Here is a 22,611-nt window from a genome sequence, read left to right as displayed (position 1 = left end):
CCTCAGTTATCCGCTTTGCAGCAGGATGACTGCTGTGATATTTCATCTTCCTCGCAAAGGACTGTTGGACAGTCAATTGCTTGGTGGAAGTAGTAAAAGTGGTCTTACGACTTCCCCTCTGGGATGACCATCGACTCCCAGCAGCAACAACAGCAGCGCCAGCAGCGGTAGGCGTTACACGCAAGGATGCATCGGAGGAATCCCAGGCAGGAGAGGACTCGTCAGAATTGCCAGTGACATGGCCTGCCTGCAGGACTATTGGCATTCCTGGGGAAGGAGGAAATTGACACTGAGGGAGTTGGTGGGGTGGTTTGCGTGAGCTTGGTTACAAGAGGAAGGGATTTACTGGTCAGTGGACTGCTTCCGCTGTCGCCCAAAGTTTTTGAACTTGTCACTGACTTATGATGAATGCGCTGCAGGTGACGTATAAGGGAGGATGTTCCGAGGTGGTTAACGTCCTTACCCCTACTTATTACAGCTTGACAAAGGCAACACACGGCTTGACAAATGTTGTCCGCATTTCTGTTGAAATACTTCCACACCGAAGAGCTGATTTTTTTGGTATTTTCACCAGGCATGTCAATGGCCATATTCCTCCCACGGACAACAGGTGTTTCCCCGGGTGCCTGACTTAAACAAACCACCTCACCATCAGAATCCTCCTGGTCAATTTCCTCCCCAGCGCCAGCAACACCCATATCCTCCTCATCCTGGTGTACTTCAACACTGACATCTTCAATCTGACTATCAGGAACTGGACTGCGGGTGCTCCTTCCAGCACTTGCAGGGGGCGTGCAAATGGTGGAAGGCGCATGCTCTTCACGTCCAGTGTTGGGAAGGTCAGGCATCGCAAACGACACAATTGGACTCTCCTTGTGGATTTGTGATTTCGAAGAACGCACAGTTCTTTGCTGTGCTTTTGCCAGCTTGAGTCTTTTCATTTTTCTAGCGAGAGGCTGAGTGCTTCCATCTTCATGTGAAGCTGAACCACTAGCCATGAACATAGGCCAGGGCCACAGCCGTTCCTTGCCACTCCGTGTGGTAAATGGCATATTGGCAAGTTTACGCTTCTCCTCCGACAATTTTGTTTTAGATTTTTGAGTCCTTTTTTTACTGATATTTGGTGTTTTGGATTTTACATGCTCTGTACTATGACATTGGGCATCGGCCTTGGCAGACGACGTTGATGGCATTTCATCGTCTCGGCCATGACTAGTGGCAGCAGCTTCAGCACGAGGTGGAAGTCGATCTTGATCTTTCCCTATTTTTGGAACCTCAACATTTTTGTTCTCCATATTTTAATAGGCACAACTAAAAGGCACCTCAGGTAAACAATGGAGATGGATGGATACTAGTATACTTATGGATGACGAGCGACTGCCGAAACAGAGGTAGCTACAGCCGTGGACTACCGTACTGCGTCTGCTGCTAGTATAGACTGGATGATAATGATATAAAAATATATATATATATCACTACTGCAGGACAGGTATATATTATATAATGACGGACCTGCTGGACACTGTCAGCACTGCAGACTCCTAAAGTAAACTACTAGTATGAAGAAGATAGAAAAAAAAAAAACACCACAGGTAGGTATACAATTATGGATGGACGAGCGACTGCCGACACAGAGGTAGCTACAGCCGTGGACTACCGTACTGCGTCTGCTGCTAGTATAGACTGGATGATAATGATATAAAAAATATATATATATATATCACTACTGCAGGACAGGTATATATTATATAATGACGGACCTGCTGGACACTGTCAGCACTGCAGACTCCTAAAGTAAACTACTAGTATGAAGAAGATAGAAAAAAAAAAACACCACAGTTAGGTATACAATTATGGATGGACGAGCGACTGCCGACACAGAGGTAGCTACAGCCGTGGACTACCGTACTGCGTCTGCTGCTAGTATAGACTGGATGATAATGATATAAAATATATATATATATCACTACTGCAGGACAGGTATATATTATATAATGACGGACCTGCTGGACACTGTCAGCACTGCAGACTCCTAAAGTAAACTACTAGTATGAAGAAGATAGAAGAAAAAAAAAAAAACACCACAGGTAGGTATACAATTATGGATGGACGAGCGACTGCCGACACAGAGGTAGCTACAGCCGTGGACTACCGTACTGCGTCTGCTGCTAGTATAGACTGGATGATAATGATATAAAAAATATACATATATCACTACTGCAGGACAGGTATATATTATATAATGACGGACCTGCTGGACACTGTCAGCACTGCAGACTCCTAAAGTAAACTACTAGTATGAAGAAGATAGAAAAAAAAAAACACCACAGGTAGGTATACAATTATGGATGGACGAGCGACTGCCGACACAGAGGTAGCTACAGCCGTGGACTACCGTACTGCGTCTGCTGCTAGTATAGACTGGATGATAATGATATAAAAAATATATATATATCACTACTGCAGGACAGGTATATATTATATAATGACGGACCTGCTGGACACTGTCAGCACTGCAGCCTCCTAAAGTAAACTACTAGTATGAAGAAGATAGAAAAAAAAAACACCACAGGTAGGTATACAATTATGGATGGACGAGCGACTGCCGACACAGAGGTAGCTACAGCCGTGGACTACCGTACTGCGTCTGCTGCTAGTATAGACTGGATGATAATGATATAAAAAATATATATATATCACTACTGCAGGACAGGTATATATTATATAATGACGGACCTGCTGGACACTGTCAGCAGAATGCGTTTATAGAATAAAAACACCACACGACGAGTGTTTAACTTTTTCAGGCAGACAATCACAATATACTGGTGGTCAGTGGTCACTGGTCAGTCACACTGGCAGTGGCACTCTGGCAGCAAAAGTGTGCACTGTTAAATATGTACTCCTGCTTTAACTGCTCCCTAGTCTCCCCCACAATTAAGCTGTGTGAGCAGTGAGCACTCAGCACAGTCAGATATACATAGATGATGCAGCACACTGAGGCTGAGCACAGATATGGTATGTGACTGTGTATCGTTTTTTTTCAGGCAGAGAACGGATTATATTAAATAATAAAAATAAATAAAACTGCACTGGTGGTCAGACACTAGTATAACTATCAGCAAAACTCTGCACTCTCTGAGTACTCCTCCTAATGCTCCAGTAAATCAAGTGTCTCACTCTCTATCTATTCTTAATGGAGAGGACGCCAGCCACGTCCTCTCCCTATCAATCTCAATGCACGTGTGAAAATGGCGGCGACGCGCGGCTCCTTATATAGAATCCGAGTCTCGCGATAGAATCCGAGCCTCGCGAGAATCCGACAGCGGGATGATGACGTCCGGGTGCGCTCGGGTTAACCGAGCAAGGCGGGAGGATCCGAGTCGCTCGGACCCGTGTAAAAAAAGGTGAAGTTCGGGCGGGTTCGGATTCCGAGGAACCAAACCCGCTCATCACTAGAAGGTAGCACAGTACCATGTTGTAGAAAGGTAGATGTTGTGTGGGAATGTAGTCTATGGAGGTAGTGCAGTGAAATAGTGTGGGAAGGTGGCGTGGTGATATTCTGTTGGTATATAGTGCAGTGATGTAGTGTGGATAAGTATCATAGTGACATAATGTTGGGATGTAGTGTGGGTAAGTAGCACAGTATTGTAATGTGGGTTGGTAGTTCAGTGATGTAGTGTGGGGAGGTAGTTCAGTGAAATACTATGTCACCACACCCCCTCTTCCCACCTGGGAGAACCTGATCACACTAACTGCGGTGGAACACAATAGGCCCTTCCTAAAACTCAGCTCCAGGCCCATGTGGTCCTTAATTTGGCACTGTGTGGGACAGAGGGCTTAGGATGAGAGACAGCTGGGTTTAGTGAAGAAGTGGGTTTTGAGAGCCTGTTTGAAGTATTGTGAAGAGTCTGAGAGGGAGAGGGAGAGGGAGAGAATTCCAGAGAAAGTGAGAAGCACATGAAAAATCTTGGAAGTAGAGGTGCATTAGCAGAATGAAGAGGACGGGCAGGAGTATAAAGGGATATAAGGTCAGAGATGTAAGTGGGAGAGAAGTGGATGAGGGCTTTGTAGGTGAGTGTGAAAAGCTTCATATTAATTCTGAAGGGGAAGGGAAGCCAGTGAAGGGCTTGTAAAAGAGTGGAGGTGCATGCAGTACATTTGGTGAGGAAGATGACCCGGGTAGCAGCATTGAGAATAGATTGGAGTGGAGAGAGGCATTTTTACAGTGATGCCAGATAGGAGAAGATTACAGCAGTCTAGTCTGGAGATGAACAGTGAGTGGATAAGGGTCTTTGTGGTATCCTGGGTGAGAAAGGGTCTGATCCTAGAAACATTTTTGAGATGAAAATGACGTTTGAGAGAACTGCTGAGTGTGTGGTTGGAAAAAGAGGGAGGAGTCAAGGATTACTCCAAGAAAACATACTTATATAATGAAATTGTGGGAGGTGAGATAGTGTGAGAGGGTGGGAAGATGATCAGCTCAGTCTTAGATATTGTATGTTTAAGAAAGTGCTGGGACATCCAGGAAGAGATAAGCCCCATACACACTAGACAAGATTTTGAAAGATCTTGCTCAGAATAGCTGATCTGAGCGAGATCTTTAACAATCTCGTCCAGTGTGTACACTAAATGACTTTAATGATCCGCGCTCTATCTCAGAACTATGGTGGTCATTTTGAGTTGATCGCTAGCTGCATTCGTTCGCTGTGCAGCGATGAGGCAAAAAAACGGCACTTCTGCGCATGCGTATGCGCGACATACTATTACAATGAACGATGTAGATTCACACAGGGTCTAGCAAAGCTTTTCAGTAGCACGGGTGGCCGCAGAGTGATTGACATGAAGTGGGCATTTCTGGGTGGCAACTGACCGTTTTCAGGGAGTGTTCGGAAAAACGCAGGCATGGCAGAAAAAAATGCAGGCGTGGCTGGGCGAACGCAGGGCGTGTTTGTGACATCAAAACAGGAACTGAACAGTCTGAAGTGATCGCAAGCGCTGAGTAGGTTTTGAGCTACTCTGAAACTGCACAAACTTAAAATGTAGCCACTCTGCGATCCTTTTGTTTGCATTTCTGCTAAGCTAAAATACACTCCCAGTGGGCGGCGGCATAGCGTTTGCACGGCTGCTAAAAACTGCTAGCGAGCGATCAACTCAGAATGACCACCTATATCTCAAGGAAGCCTAACATCAATTAGAGGACAAACTGTGTTACCGACACATTACCTTTAACCTCACTGAGAATTTCTCCATCATCTATAATCAGATCATCAATAAGGCCAAAGTAGTCAGCATTATAACAAAACCTGAAAATGTATTTCTCCATGTAGCCCACCCCAAGATACCCACGTTTTACTTCCTGCTAAAGATGTATAGATATCTCACTGGCCCACTGGGTTGGACAATTGTGTCTGCATACGAGGACTCTCCAAACAGGTGAGCATCCGTGTGGATAACATTTCAGGCATCATGTAACAATCTTACCCTTTTATGCTCAGGATACCGCAGACTTTCTCAAGAGGATAAACAACCTCGTACTGAACAAAGATCACATGCTAGCCAGTATAGACATCAAATCCCTCTACACCATCAGCATTCATCTACAGGGAATGGAAGCCATCATTTTTTCAGGATAGAGAAAAGACATCGGACTTCCATAAGTTAATTGTGGATCTACTGGAATTCATACTAAACAGGAATTATTTTGTTTTTAATATCAATTTTTTCCTCCAAACCAGGGCATTGCATGCTCACCCACTTATGCAAATCTGTTCATATGGTTGTAGGAACATGTTTATGTCTTCAATGATGCCAATGATGAATTTATCACACTTTTACCAATGTTGATTCATTACATCAATTACATTTTACTAATTTGGTATGGAACAGAACAGATATTCCATGACTTCATGATGCAGCGCAACAGGAAATTCACCTATGCCATTCATTTTCTAGACCTTTTACTTAATATTTATGAAGAGGTAATTCTCTTTTCTTACTTATATAGGAAGCCAACTGCAACAACAGCCTTTTTTTTACTACAAAAGACATCACTTTTCACCACCAATACAAAATGTCCTGAAGGGTGAGTTTATAAGATTATGGAGAAATTGCCCAATGATATCACCTTTAAAATGCAAAGCAAGGACTTATTTATTTATTTATTAGCAGTTTCTTATATAGCGCAGCATATTCCATTGCGCTTTACAATTAGAACAATTATAGAACAAAACTGGGCAAAGACAGACAGACAGACAGACCGACAGAGGTAGGAAGGCCCTGCTCGCAAGCTTACAATCTATAGGGAAATAGGCATTGATACACAAGGATAGATGCTACCTGTCACATAATGGTTCCCCAGGTTGCTAGGTTCTTAATGGGTTGTATATGATATGTTCACCCAGCAATGTTGGAAGACAAAATGTGAGTTTATGTGGACTGTACAGAGGGGATGTAACTTGATAGGGAAGCTGTGAAGGTTATGTGTGTGGATCTGAAATTTGGTAGGCTTGTCTGAAGAGGTGAGTTTTCAGAGAACGTTTAAAGGTTTGGAGACTAGAGGAGAGTCTTATTGTGCGTGGGAGTGCATTCCACAGAGTGGGTGAAGCCCGGGTAGAGTCCTGTAATTTTGAGTGGGAACAGGTAATACATGTGGATGAGAGACGCAGATCTTGTGCAGAGCGGAGAGGTCTGGTAGGGAGATATTTTGAGATGAGTGAGGAGATGTATGATGGTGCAGTTTGGTTAATAGCCTTGTTAACAGACTTGGCTAAGATATTATGCAAGAGAGGGTACCATAGTATACTGTTCAAAAAATCCCAATGCATGGTTGCCAAAACAGCAAGGAACTCGCTTTTCTTCACTCATAAAAAGACTGCTGAGAAAAAAAATGAAGGTTTATTGATAACTACTGTAACAAACGGAAAGATTTGAAGGACTATAATTATCACTGTGATGATATTATTTGAATTATATTATTTGATTATGCACTTACTCTTTTTTTATTTCTTTTCTATTTCTACTTTCTTTTTTCATCTTACTTCTCTTTTTGCCTTTTTCTTCTTTTTTGTATTCCCCACCTGCATCCACTCTCTCTCACAATTATATACTGGTTGGATCATATAATAGGATTTTGGTACCTACCGGTAAATCCTTTTCTCGTAGTCCGTAGAGGATGCTGGCATGCACATTAGTACCATGGGGTATAGACAGGTCCACCAGGAGCCATTGGCACTTTAAGAGTTTGAGAGTGTGGTTTGGCTCCTCCCTCTATGCCCCTCCTACCAGACTCAGTCTAGAAACTGTGCCCGAGGAGATGACATACTTAGAGAGAAGGATTATACAGATAGTGGTGAGATTCATACCAGCTCACACATACAAGGCACAGCAAGCCAACTAGCTTGAACCACTCAGCAACAGCTGAAACATTACTTACCAAGTAACAACGCAGTACTCAACTAAAACAAAGTTGTACTGAACCAAATAGCATTTGCCGGCAAACAAAGCGCTGGGCGGGCACCCAGCATCCTCTATGGACTACGAGAAAAGGATTTACCAGTAGGTACCAAAATCCTATTTTCTCTTACGTCCTAGAGGATGCTGGGGTCCACATTAGTACCATGGGGATGTACCAAAGCTCCCAGAACAGGAGGGAGAGCGTGGAGGCTCCTGCAGAACTGATTGACTGAACTTCAGAATATGAGCAGCCAAAGTATCGAGGTTGTAAAACTTTGTAAACGTGTTCGACCCAGACCAAGTTGCAGCTCGGCAAAGTTGCAATGCCGAGACACCCCGGGCAGCTGCCCAGGAAGACCTCACCTTACGAGTAGAGTGGGCCTTAACAGATTTTGGACACAACAGTCCTGCCGTAGAATAAGCGTTCTGGATAGTGAACCTAATCCAGCAATAAATAGTCTGCTTAGAAGCAGGACACCCAATTTTCTTGGGATCATAGAGGACAAACAGAGAGTCCGACTTTCTGTGATGAGAAGTTCTGTTCACATATATCTTTAGAGCCCTTACAACATCCAAGGACTTTGAAGTAATTGAGGAGTCAGTAGCCGCTGACACCACATTAGGTTGGTTGATAAGGAATGCCGACACAACCTTCGGAAGAAACTGCTGACGAGTCCGGAGCTCAGCTCTATCTTCATGGAAGATTAAGTAAGGGCTTTTACATGATAAAGCCCCCAGCTCGGACACACGTCTAGCAGAAGCCAAGGCCAACAATGTGACCGCCTTCCATGTAAGAAATTTGACCTCTACCTCCTATAGAGGTTCAAACCAATCCGACTGGAGGAACTGCAACATGACATTAAGGTCCCAGGGCGCCGTAGGCAGTACAAAGGGAGCTTGGATATGCAGAACTCCCTTCAAAAAACTCTGAACCTCATTGAGGGCAGCCAATTGTTTCTGAAAGAAAATGGATAGGGCTAAGATCTGGACCTTTACAGATCCCAAAATCAGACCCATATCCACTCCTGCTTGCAGGAAGAGGAGGAAACGTCCCGGTTGAAACTACACCATAGGAAACTTCTTGGACATACACCAAGAGACATATATCTTCCAAATACGATGGTAATGTTTAGACGTTACCCCTTTCCTAGCCTGTATGAGGGTAGGAATAACCTTCTTCGGAATGCCCTTCCAAGCAAGAATCAGGCGCTCAACTTCCATGCTGTCAAACCTAGCCATGATAAGTCTTGATAGGCGAACGGCCCCTGCTGCAGCAGGTCCTCCCAAAGAGAAAGAGGCCTTGGCTCTTCTTGCAGAAGATTCAGAAGGTCTGCGTACCAAGCCCTTCTTGCCAAGTCTGGGGCTCTTATAGGAGAGTCTGCCTGAAGAAGACCGTTGCAGACGGCTCTTAGTTCCAGAATGTTGATGGGCAGGCCGGCTTCCAGGCTTGACCACCTTCCTTGGAAGATCACCCCTTGAGTGACTGCTCCCAAGCCCCGGAGGCTCCCATCCGTTGTTAGAAGGACCCAGTCCTGAATTCCGAACCTGTGGCCTTCCAGGGGGTGAGGTAATTGGAGCCACCAGAGGAGTGAGATCCTTGCCCTTGGCGACAGACAAATTCTCTGATGCATGTGGAGGAGAGAACCCGAACACTTATCCAGGAGATCCAGTTGGAAGGCCTGAACATGGAACCTCCCGTACTTGAGAGCCTCGTAAGAGGCCACCATATTTCCCAATAGGTGAATGCATTGATGAACCGACACCCGGGGTGGCTTCAGGACATCCTGGACCATGGATTGGATCACCAACACCTTGTCCCGTGGAAGAAACACCCTCTGCACTTCCGTATCCAGGATCATTCTCAGAAATAACAGCCTCTGGGTTGGTTCCAAATGTGACTTTGGAAGGTTCAGAATCCACCCATGACTCTGGAGCAGTCGTGTTGGGAGAATAATGGACTGCTGTAGCTTCTCCTTGGGTGATGCTTTTATCAGCAGATCGTCCAGATACGGAATGATTTTCACACCCTGCTTGCGGAGTAGAATCATTATTTCCGCCATCACCTTGGTAAACACCCTCGGTGCTGTAGAGAGGCCGAATGGCAGGGCATGGAACTGAAAATGACAGTCCAGCAATGCGAAGCGGAGATAAGCCTGATGCGGCAGCCAGATCGGAATGTGAAGTTATGCATCCTTGATATCCAGTGATACCAGGAATTCCCCCTCTTCCAGACCTGATATTACCACCCTGAGAGACTCCATCTTGGACTTGGACTCCTTTAGAAAGGGGTTCAATGATTTTAGGTTCAGAATGGGCCTGACCGAACCATCCGGTTTCGGAACCACGAAAAGGTTAGAATAGTAACCTTTGGTCAGCATGTGAGGTGGCACTGGCACAATGACCTGTGCCTCCACCAGCTTTTGGACAGCATATTGAAGCACTGCTCTGTCCTCCAACAGAGTTGGTAAGCCTGACTTGAAAAAATGATGAGGAGGGAGACTTTGAAATTCCAGCCTGTGTCCCTGAGACACAATATCTACTAACATATATATTGGTAGATGCTCAATTAGCTTAGTGATATCATTTAGGTGCTCGAAAGGGAGGGGTATTTCTAAGCAAGAAAAAAAGGCAATTGTTTACCCCAGCACCCTGAATGATAACCATAACCAGATATAAATTCCACATGATAATAGAATTCAGAGATCTTCATTACACATATTTGCGCAAATGTGTGAATAAGCCCCAAAGCCGCATCAAGGCATCTCTGTATATTTGGGGTCCCTAGCGCTATATCTAGGTGCAGGGTGTGGCACCCCAAAACACCAGCATAAGCCAGAAAGCCCAGCGTAGCATACCAGTGAAAAAACTATAGTGTTAATAAATTAGTATTTAGGAAGCCGAAGCTATAGAGAAAGTGATACAAAAATTAAATGCAATTAAAATAGAGAAATAGTGTTAAAAAATGAATAAGTGAAAAGTGTTAATAGAATGTAAAGGTATGCCACACTAAGGCCATCCAGCTCAGCCAGTCCAGAGGCACCACACCTCACACCTCCATTACCCCAATCTGGGTCTAAGATTAACCAGCAAGGAGCCACATAATACGGTTATCATTCAGGGTGCTGGGGGAAACAAATGCCTTTTTTTCTTGCTTAGAAATACCCCTCCCTTTCGAGCACCTGAATGATATCACTAAGCTAATTGAGCATCTACCAATATATATGTCTGTTGTGAGAGGCAGAGAGGTTCCTGCATTAGGAGGAGGTGCAGGCCCTGACATGCCACATGGAGCATTATGGGGTTGCTCTAAGGTAGGTAGCTCTTAGCTTAGACAAATTGTAGTAAGGAGCCATTATCATGTGGCTCCTTGCTGGTTAATCTTAGACCCAGATTGTGGTAATGGAGGTGTGAGGTGTGGTGCCTCTGGACTGGCTGAGCTGGATGGCCTTAGTGTGGCATACCTTTACATTCTATTAACACTTTTCACTTATTCATTTTTTAACACTATTTCTCTATTTTAATTGCATTTCATTTTTGTATCACTTTCTCTATAGCTTCGGCTTCCTAAATACTAATTTATTAACACTATAGTTTTTTACACTGGTATGCCACGCTGGGCTTTCTGGCTCATTCTGGTGTTTTGGGGTGCCACACCCTGCACCTAGATATAGCGCTAGGGACCCCAAATATACAGAGAGGCCTTGATGCGGCTTTGGGGCTTAACCACACATTTGCGCAAATATGTGTAACGAAGATCTCTGAATTCTATTATCATGTGGGATTTGTATCTGGTTACTGTTATCATTCAGGGTGCTGGGGAAACAATATCTACTACCCAGGGATCCAGGCTGGACGATACCCAGACATGACTGAACTGTCTGAGTCTCGCTCCCACAGGCCCCACCAACAGGCCGTACAGTCCACCGTCATGCGTAGGACTTTGGGGTACCTGAAGCAGGATTTTGTACCTGGGAACCTGCAGTGGCAGGTTTCCAGGACTTAACCCTACCTCCTCTAAAGAAGGTATTGGATGATCTGGCCTTTCAAGACTTGTTAGGCCGAAAGGACTGCTGCACAGCTGAGGAGAAGGATTTCTTCGGAGCAGGTGCTGCTGAGGGATGAAACGTAGAGTTACCCGCTGTAGCAGTGGATAACCATGCATCAAGCGCTTCCCCAAAGAGAGCCTGACCTGTATAGGGTAGCAACTCCACGCTCCTTCTGGATTCCACGTCGGACGACCACTGGCCCAGCCACTGGCCCTGATGATCTGAAACAGACATGGAAGAAATTCCCACAGCCATGGAACCCAGGTCTTTCATCGATTCTACTACAAAACCTGCAGAATCATGTACAGATGGGTCCACGTTTATCTTGACTTCTTTGCTGCGCCTAGGCATACCATGGTTTATTAACATAAGCGTTTCATCTATTGTTCTCAGCTGCAATACAATACAGAGAACAATACAGCAGGGGATTAAGTCTGACTGACCTGGCTCACTTAATCCTATTAAAGGCCAAGATAAACATGGATCCATCTGTATGTTGCGTAAATATAATGCAACGTCATCCCTATTCATCGTATCCCAATCCTCAAGCAAGGTAGCCGACCACTTCACTATTGCCTTTGCAATCCATGCATTAGCAATAGTGGTATGTAATATGGCCACAGACGCAGTATACAGTGATTTAAGTGTGTTATCAATCTTTCTATCTGCCGGCTCCTTTAAGGCGGTAGATCCCGGAAAAGATAAAACCACCTTTTTTGAGAGGCTGGATAAAGATGCGTCAACAATCGGCGGGTTTTCCCACTTTTTCCTGTCCTCTTCAGGGAAAGGAAAGGCCACCAGAACCCTCTTAGGGATCTGAAACTTATTTTCGGGGTTAACCCATGCTTTTTCAAGTATAGCATTCAGCTCCTTTGACGCAGGGAAGGTTAGCGAAGCTTTCTTATTTTCAGAGAAAAAGCCTCCTCAACCTGCTCAGGTGTGGTATCATTAACATTTAACACATCCCTGATAGCCTCTATCAACAATTGCACCCCCCTTGCAAGAGATGCGGACCCCCGCAACACATCCCCATCACCATCTGTGGTGTCAGAATCGGTATCCGTGTCGTCTTGTGTGACATGTACCAGCGCATGTTTGTGGGGGTATATAGCAGGGTGTCCTGAGGTAGCAGACATGGTCCATACAGCCATAGAGCTCTGTAATACCTGGGTTGCAGACTCATTACTGGCAACCCTGTCATAAATCTGAGAAATCCAAGTTTTGATAGAGGAAAACCACTCTGGTTCCCTTGCTGGTATCTGTGCTAAACCAGTGCTACCCTGATTACATGGAATGGGATCATCCTGGGAGGATAAATCCTCTGCAGCATATGGCACAGTGTCCCTGGACTTAGCTAAAGGAGACCTCCAAACACTCCACACACATACACAGGTGGGGGAAGACAGAGTTTCCCCCCCAAGAATGGCAAGCGAGAGAGACAGAGATTGGAGCAAACACAACACACAGCGCTTTCTAGCAAAGGGAGACCCCTTATTAGCGCTGGCTGTGCTCCTTAATTGGACACACAGTCTAATTACAACCTCCACTCCCTTCTACAACCCCCTGGTACCATATACAGTAAGCTGGAGTTGCTGTGGAGGGACCTGTTCTTCCTCCCAGTGCTGTGAAGGCAGGAAAATGGCGCTGGAACGCTGCTGGGACCGCTCTGAGGAGAAGCTCCGCCCCCTTAATGGCACTGTCTTCCGACTCTTCAGATGATTATACTGGCCTGAGGACTTTTGCTGGCTGAGATCCGTGGACCCTGACAGGCTTGCTGACCAGTGTGGGTGGTAAGCGCTGGCCTAGGGTGCCCCTCACAGCGCCGCACTATGTGCCTCTGGTACCTTCCTGGAGCGCAGTTAATACTGTGCTCCCTCCCCATTGCCGCCATCTTCACACCGGCCCCCCGCTTCCTAGGGGGGTCGGTGACTCACCACTTCTTCAGCTCTGTCAGGGGTTGGCGACATGCTGCTGGGGCGAGCGTTCCCCTGTGGCGGAGAACGATCCGATCCCTCTGGAGCTCAATGTCCAGTCAGTGGAGTCAGTGGCTCAGATCCCACAGGACGGACACTGCTCCCCCCCTTAGTCCCTCGGTGCAGGCAGGTTGTTGCCAACAGCCTCCTGTAAAAAAATAAACTCTAAAATAAACTTTTCTAGAAAAGCTCTGTAGAGCTCCCCTAGCTGTGACCGGCTCCTCCGGGCACATTTTCTAAACTGAGTCTGGTAGGAGGGGCATAGAGGGACGAGCCAGCCCTCACTCCCAAACTCTTAAAGTGCCAATGGCTCCTGGTGGACCCGTCTATACCCCATGGTACTAATGTGGAACCCAGCATCCTCTAGGACATAAGAGAAATATTATTAGTATTATACATTCACTGTTCAAACTTCAAACTTGCTTTCAAACAAATGACTATGGCTTTGAATTTTAATTTCACAATGTCAGGCCCAATATCTGTATACAGTATGTGTTTGCACTAGAAATATTTAAATTAAATTGCTTCAATATTTTACAATATTTACATATAAATTAAAAAATAATTAGTATGATGATTTATTTTGCTTTAGGAGATGATCACTCTGTCACCAGCATTCTCAAGACAGCTCCTGAGGCTGATAAACCATCATGTGATAGCACTGATATCCTGGTTACTGAAGAATATAAATAACTGGATCCTGGTGCATATAAACAGAATTCCTGAGCCAGTAAATTAATACCCGTGAGCGTCAGACAACCTGTGATACAGTAATACAAAATGGATTCCAGCGCCCATAAATTCTATCCTGTACATGGCGTTGATTCTAGAGAACTTCTGGAAACATATTTTTCTAACAAACCAGACATGACCTTTGGAGACGATTCAATTAAATTTCCAATGGAATGTTTACACCGTGCATTCAGTGAGGGTATGTATATTATACTGACAGTATGTATACTATACTGAACAACTTACCTTAGTGTGAGTGATTGTATGTGCACAGGTGTGTGTTGGGGAATTTAGACTGTATTCTCTAATGGGGCAGGGACTGATGTGCATGACAAATATATTCTCTGTACAGCGCTGTATAAAATGCTTGGACTATATAAATACATTTTTATAATGATACTTTATGATGGATCTAAGATTATATATGTCTATGCAGTTGTTAAAGTGAAGAATTACTTTTTAATTTGCTAAATGCAATGCCTATGACTCTTTCTTTGATGACGGAACATGACTGTGTACAGTACATACTGATTACCATTGAGTGTTAGGAATATGCATTACATCATTATATCTGTCCACTGACATGTCTATGTAACATACAGTACTGTACAGAAAGTAGTTCTTACACTATAGTGTATTTCAATGGAGACCTCTCGCATGTGCAATGGTGATTCTTGCACTATAATATTTTATTTGACACCTTATACATGGGCAACAGTGATTTTTAAAAGCAAAATCTGGTGGATGATCACTAGTATTACACTCGCCAGTAATGCCATACGCCAAATGCCAGAGACGGATAGATGAGCGAGGCTCCATCTGTATGCATTACGTCATTAGATCTGCCCACTTACATATTGTAGTTACAGTGTATTGAGTGAGGATTGAAGAACCCTGTGTAATCACACTATCAGATGACAAGGACTAGAAGGGCAAATTGAGAACTTGAAATGGCCTCAGACAAGACCAACTAAAAAGTAGGTGGGGATGACCAGGGCCAAAACTAGGATTTTTGTCACCAAGGGTAAGGCAGCAATTTGGCACCCCCCCTTTTCTAACATAAAATTATTATCATTCCTCCTCCCTACCACACTTTTTATATAGGACAGAGTGCACTGCAAACAGAGTGGTCTTACAGTAGGGTGGGAGGATCCCTGGCAGCGATGATACCCCCAGGTCTTATAGTTGGGTGGGAGGATCACTGGCAGCCATGACAATCCCAGGTCTTACTCCAGGGTCACAGGATCCCCGGCTGCACAGCACCAGACCCCAAGACATGATGCAGGATCTCCTCACCTATGTGTAGCCACCAGCCCATGTGCAATCTACTGTAACTCACCAGCTGGTTCCCTTGTTGGATGTAATTTTTGGTCACACCATCTGTGTCCCCCCTCAGAGATCAAAGTCAGGGCAGTTGCAGTAACAGGGCCACCATGATGCTGCCAGAGCAGGATGTGGGACTGTACCATCGCTAGGGGGTACGGAGTAGAAGATAGTTTACGTAAGAGAAGGCAAATCACATGAGGGTAGAGGGCCCTGCTCATGAGAGCTTACATTCTAAATGGGAGGGGCAGCTAGACAAGGGTGACACAGATGGGGTAAACTGTGGGTGTGGGAAAGAAGGACTAGAAGGGGAGTTTGCTGGGTTAGGTAAAGAAGTAAATAAACGGGTGCAGGGTGTACAGTTTTAGCCCCCCTTAAGCTGCATGGTCCCCATAACAGAATGAAAAACAATGCTCAAAAAGATTCCTACATAGAGTAGAGCTGAGATGGGAAGAACTGGCAAAATATATGTGGGCACGGAAGATACAGGGGGTGTGGCCAAATCCTGGAGGTTTGGCCATGCACCTCTAAAAACAATGAACGAGTAACAATATGCATAAACTATGGACAGGAGCATTCATCCTTCTCAACAGCTGGCCCAGGTCTCTGCCAGTATCCTCGGACAAGTCTGTGTCCAGAAACATGTAAGAGGGAAGATTCCACACCAGTTACAAAATGTATGAAAGACCAAAATAAGACAATTGGGGGGAATATTCCCAGATAAAGTCTATGTAGCGGTGAACCCTGAGTCAACAATAGTACTGTAGAGTAGAGAAGGAGTAAGACTTTTTTTTGGGTGCACTCTTAGGCTGATTAACAGTGATCAAGAAATAGGTAAGTATATTAAAACTTGACTTTTAATGAGAATAATTAAAAGCTGGTATCCAAAATGACACACACAAACATACAAATAACATAAATATAAAAAAATATATCTTTGGTCCTCAATTATAATAGGAGGACTGACGGCACTGTGGCTGCAGAACCTGTCCGGTGGGAGATAGGGAGGCCGTGAGTCTGGGAGCCAGCTGCAGGAGGGCAGGATAGCTGATCGGTGACACTTAATTTCCACATATTAGAACAGGCATTTTTTCATTTCCCAATATTAAGGGTTGTTACCTCTAGCCATTGTGCTGCTAGCAAATGTTGATGCCGACCATTATTTGTGTCTCATTTAAGGACCTTATCAAAAAAGATTGTACATGCATTATTTTTCACAGATGAATATACTGCTTAATATTGCTATTTTCTTGAAGGTCTGAATTGCTGTATATTTGATTATACAGGCCAGCAATCATTGTGCTCATTTCTTTTGATAGATCTCTATATCTGCATACACAAGTGTACAATTTACTTTATTCTATTTGTTATCTAAAACCAGCATCTTTTCCTCCATCCATGGACTCTCACCAATGATCTGGAGTACCTATACGGGCGATTGTAATACTCCAGTCTCATCTCCGCCTAACATTGGCAGCAGATCCACCTTTATTCTATTTTCTCACTTTATCTGGTACAAATAATTTCCTTATAGTGATCTCTCATCAGTGATCCAGGGAGCTGATGAGTTCGGACAACCTACTATCATACCACACTGTAAGACGCCCAATACCGTCCGCTCTTGGAAGCTAAGCAGTGTTGGGCTTGGTCAGTACTTGGATGGGTGACCGCCAGGGAATACCGAGTTTAGTAGAACTCTCTTATTCCTTGCCTAACACTGACAGCAGAATCACTGCTCTTATCTTCCTTCAATCTATTCACTTTTCTACATTATTATTTGTCCTGCACAAAAAGCTATCATTTGTGATTTTGGGGGCTGAGCTAACTGGCACAAATCCAGTGCCTCTATTTTTGATACCAGCATGCGGAATTGGCAGCTTTGGTCTCATAACTCAATTTAGGATCATACCTCCTATCATACTTGAAGACCAAAGATATATTTTTTATATTTATGTTATTTGTATGTTTGTGTGTGTAATTTAGGATACCAGCTTTTAATTATTCTCATTAAAAGTCAAGTTTTAATATACTTACCTATATCTTGATCATTGTTTATCAGCCTAAGAGTGCACCCAAAAGAGAGTCTTACTCCTTCTCCAATCACGTTCTACAAGTCTGTGTCCAGGTAATGAGTCTCTAAATCTGTTTTATAAGTGCTACAATGCAGTGGCAACACTTTGTTTAAATGCCAAGTTCTGTTGTTCTTCACATACAGACTCATTTGCACACAGCTATACAAGTGTTGTATATCATATTACTTAGCACAGTCTCCTGGAATGGGCTAGGTGCATTGCATTGTAATAGACACTAGCAGAGGGAACTGGTAACTCACACACGCCAGGCATCAGTGATATATAAGTGTGCATGTTTCCTAAGAGTTTACATTATGGCAAATTATGGACACTTCTGAGGTCTGTAAATGTCTGTGTGAATATGCTGGAAAGGTGACTCCAGTTACTGGAAATGCTGATCAAAGAAGTACTTACATACCTCATACATTACAGTGAAGCAGCAACAGGTGTGTTGTGAGGAAGTGGCTTACCTGTATCTAGGGATGTGCAGGTTCCCACTTGTTTTGAATAACCAATAAGATAAATCTGGATAAATCCGAACTTTAAATACATTTTGCAAAAATAAAGGGTAAATCTGTACCCGCACTCCTCTACCAGTAACAGGACATTACAGAGTGATGCATAGTAGAGTGCTGTAGATGCTACATATTACAGTATATTACACTCTGTAATCACTGGGATCTTTCCCTGCAGGTTACATTAAGGGAGACCTTTTGATTGACATCAGTTTTGGATCCTTCATTCATCATCTCTATACAGCCAGTGGATATTTCAAACAGATCATTGTGCTGAAGTGCTCTGAGCGATGTATTATGGAGCTGAACAAATGGATTAACACACGTACCGGAGCATTTGATTGGTCTCACGTAATGGAATATATTAAATGTCTAGAAGGAAACAGGTAAGAAAACATATTTTCCAAAACATTTATCAAGTGTAACCCCAGTGTCAGTACTCAGTAACCTATTCCAAATGCTTTACACTGACCCTTATTTATCCTGGGATGAAATAAATATCTGTTGTACAGCTCATGCCATTGGGGGTAATTCAGATCTGATCACTGCTGTGCGTTTTCGCACAGCGGCTATCAGGTCCTAACTGTGCATGTGTATGCACCGCAATGTGCATGCGCATCGGACAGCAACAAAGGGAATCGTCTGTCAGTGACGGGATTGTGCAAAAAATCCATTTGCATGGGCGTTCGAAAGGTGATTGACAGGAGGAAGCAGTTTGTGGGTGATAACTGACTGTTTACTGGGAATAGTCTGGAAAACGCAGTCATTCCCAATCATTTTCAGTGAGGGTATCTGACATCAGCTCTGGCCCCAATCGCACTGGAAGAGTAAGTCCTGGGCTGCGCAGAGACAGCACACACAGAATTTTAGCAGCTCGGCGTACACATAGCATCGCACACTTGCACAGCAAAAATACACTCCCCCTGTAGGCGGCGACAATCTGATCGCAAGACAGCAAAAAACACAGCCCAGCGATCAGATCTGAATGACCTCCATGGTCTCCTGTTATATGTATTTCACCAGACTTAGCTAATACAGGTTGAGTATCCCATATCCAAATATTCCGAAATACGGAATATTCCGAAATACGGAATTTTTTGAGTGAGAGTGAGATAGTGAAACCTTTGTTTTTTGATGGCTCAATGTGCACAAACTTTGTTTAATACACAAAGTTATTAAAAATATTGTATTAAATGACCTTCAGGCTGTGTGTATAAGGTGTATATGAAACATAAATGAATTGTGTGAATGTAGACACACTTTGTTTAATGCACAAAGTTATAAAAAATATTGACTAAAATGACCTTCAGGCTGTGTGTATAAGGTGTATATGAAACATAAATGCATTCTGTGCTTATATTTAGGTCCCATCACCATGATATCTCATTATGGTATGCAATTATTCCAAAATACGGAAAAATCCGATATCCAAAATACCTCTGGTCCCAAGCATTTTGGATAAGGGATACTCAACCTGTATTACTAAACACATTACTGTTTAACTCTTTCATTTAAAATAAACAACTTGCCCAAATCCCTGGGTTTCTATTTCATTCATCGCCTAAATCTATATGGATTCTTCTTCTCTTCTCTCCTGAAGGAGAGCAATAGGTAAAAATAAAAAACCTTTACTGAGGGACATGAAGTTGCTCTTTGCAGAATATAGACATTAATTAACTAGAAGGAGCCTTATAGCACATACCCGTCATGAGTCTGGCTGCAGTATGGGGAACCATTCTGTTGGGTTTTCGTTATTGGTCTCTTGTGGTCAATGAATGAACATATTATTAAGTCAGATCAATTAAAATACTGGCATCTACTTTTATAGGTGGTATGCAGCCAGTGGCGGGCTGGGATGGGGGGCATGGTGCTATCTGCCATCTTAGCTCCGGGGCCACCTGCATCCACACTCTGCTTGCACATGGCCAGCTGTGGGAGGCAGGAAGGAGGTAGGTAGAGAGGATGCTCCCTGCCTGGCTGCTCTGCACTATAACACAATAAGAGAAGCTAGCCTGGTAGCTCCGCCTCCCTGAGCTCCTCTCTCTCTCACTTACAGTCAGGTGTGACTACATATATGCATCAGGCTGCTGTGTACTGCTGCTGGGGTGCTGAGCAGCAACAGGAGACTAGGCCAAAGTAGAGCAGAATAACAGGTTGGTAGGGGAAATAGAAATAGCGCACTGGGTTACTTAATTACAAGAACCGGTATCATAAATAAAATCTGAGACAAGAATTTTTAATTCTGCGATGAACACTTAATTATGAATGATCAACTTAAGCCGGCGTTGCTCCAGGAGTTGTAGAGTAAATTGATACAAACAGAAAGAAGACAACTCTCTATGTTGGGGCACTCATTATGAAGGTAAAACTTAACTTTTATTGACTTCAAAAGACTCACATAAACATTACAACATATAACATAAATAATAAGGCACCAACAGAGGCCTTATACCATTAGCCCTCTCCTGTTAATCAATTTGTATTTTACCTATAAAGGGTAATTAATCTAAACGACATTTCAGGTAATTTATTAGAAGGGTTTAAAGCATAGTAAATATTCTCTATTTGCAGATATTCCTATGGCAAATGATTACTTTGTATCTTATATTGTAGCCACTAATGTCCTGTTGTGACAGGATGTGGCTTTTTTATCAAATTCTAAACCAATTCTCTGTAGTATGTTGCTGTTCAATAGTAACTAATATATCGTAACACTGTTACTTATTCTGCTGTTGCCTGAATAATATCTGGCAAGGATTGTTAATATATGCCATATTATTTGGAAATTACTTACTAAATTGTTGCCAAAGATATGGTAAAGTTCAGAAGGAAGAGGGTAACTGGTGTGCCCAGTTTCTGCTTTTGTAGAATTGCTAATAAGCATTGAATCCATAATGAGAGATCTGTAATTGGCACATATGTATTCCCCAAGAGCTGTATCTGCTTTCAACAAAAATATTATTACTACTGTAAAACACCTTGTTAATCATTTCAATTGCCTTGGATGATATTAATCTCTAAGTACCCCTAAAATAGGAAAACTAGAAAGAAGTTTCCCAAGGAGGTGGCATCACCGATTTCTACTGTCTGCAATCATATCAAATGACATCGAATTGCTAATGAAAGAATGTATAGTGCTTCTCCAAGGAAGAAGTGTGCTTCTACTGTTGGTGTCTCTGAATCAGATTACCAATGAGAGGGCATAGAAATAATGAGGAATTTATATCATAGGTATTGTCCACAAAGGTCCTAAGGTCCTAAAAATATGGCAAAATGACAATTGGTTGGAGGTGGGTATTACATATGAATTGTACAATTGCACAATAATTCAATTTAGAATTGTGCTATATATATTTAATACATCACGAAGAAGAGTTTGTTTCCACTTGTATGAATTATTACCCTGTTCAGGAATACCTGGATATTAGGGCAAGAAATCATTCATGATAATGCTGGAAATTATGGTACAGAAATAAGAGGCATAATTGACTGTTCCACACAGTCAAAGCTTAATGGAATCCAGGAGTTAGGGCTTACACAGTCGCTGTTCACTCCTTGAGAGTTACAGATTGGGATAGGGAGCTTTTACTTTCCTAAAATAGGACACTAAATACTGTATGAAAAAAAGGTTATGTTAAGCTTGCCGCTAATAGGGAATTTAATTTTAAGTTCTCTATACTTGTAATATCTCTCTGTACTACAATCCCTTTAATAAGTTGGTATTCACATTCAATTTATCATGAAGAAAAGATGCATGTACTTGTATGTAAATATATGAATTGTTACTCCTGAGGTCTATTCTTTTTATAGACTTAGCCAGTTGTGTCTAACTTAGGTGATGCAGTTCCTTGGTACGTTTTGACATGTGATTATCCCTAAGCATATTCCTGAAAAAACATCTATATATCAGATAACATCTGCAGGGATAAGGACGCAGAGGAAAAATATCATTTTCAGTTAGTTCCAAATATCAGCTGGAGGGGATTGATTGAGTGTTAATATTTAATGAAATCATAAAACTTCTTTCTAGTTTTCCTATCTTAGGGGTACTTGGAGATTAATTTCATCCAAGGTAATTGAAGTGATTAACAAGGTGTTTTAGTAATAATATTTTCATTGGGAACTGATTTGAATCCAATTAAGGACCCCTATTAGGGGCCTCTCCCCTGTACTCTCATCATTCTTTGCCAACTCAGGAACTCAGGGAAGGTTGAAAGCAGATACAGCTCTTGGGGAATACATATGTGCCAATCACAGTTCTCTCATTGTGGATTCAATGCTTATTAGCAGTTCTACAAAAGCAGAAACTAGGCACACCTGTTACCCTCTTCCTTCTGAACTTTACCCTATCTGTGGCAACAATTTAGTAAGTTATTTCCAAATAATATGGCATTTATTAACAATCCTTGCCAGATATTATTCAGGCAACAGCAGAATAAGTAACAGTGTTAGGATATATTAGTTACTATTGAACAGCAACATACTACAAAGAATT

The 22,611-nt window shown here is 43.0% G+C and overlaps 1 protein-coding gene and 1 pseudogene across 1 annotated transcript in view; both read left to right on the top strand.

Annotated features, from left to right (window-relative positions):
- Positions 1–14,254: 14,254 nt before the first annotated feature.
- LOC134965383 (indolethylamine N-methyltransferase-like) overlaps positions 14,255–22,611 on the top strand; it is a 58,672-nt gene continuing 50,315 nt past the window's right edge. Inside the window, exons 1-2 of the mRNA XM_063941847.1 lie at positions 14,255–14,405; positions 18,295–18,502. Coding sequence (XP_063797917.1) covers positions 14,255–14,405; positions 18,295–18,502 — 359 coding nt within the window. The remainder of the gene's footprint in view (positions 14,406–18,294; positions 18,503–22,611) is intronic.
- On the top strand, positions 17,106–17,225 carry LOC134968086 (5S ribosomal RNA; annotated as a pseudogene).

The sequence above is a fragment of the Pseudophryne corroboree genome, chromosome 10, assembly GCF_028390025.1.
Source record: "Pseudophryne corroboree isolate aPseCor3 chromosome 10, aPseCor3.hap2, whole genome shotgun sequence".
Taxonomy (NCBI): Eukaryota; Metazoa; Chordata; class Amphibia; order Anura; family Myobatrachidae; genus Pseudophryne; species Pseudophryne corroboree.
This window is presented reverse-complemented; position numbering and strand designations above follow the sequence as displayed.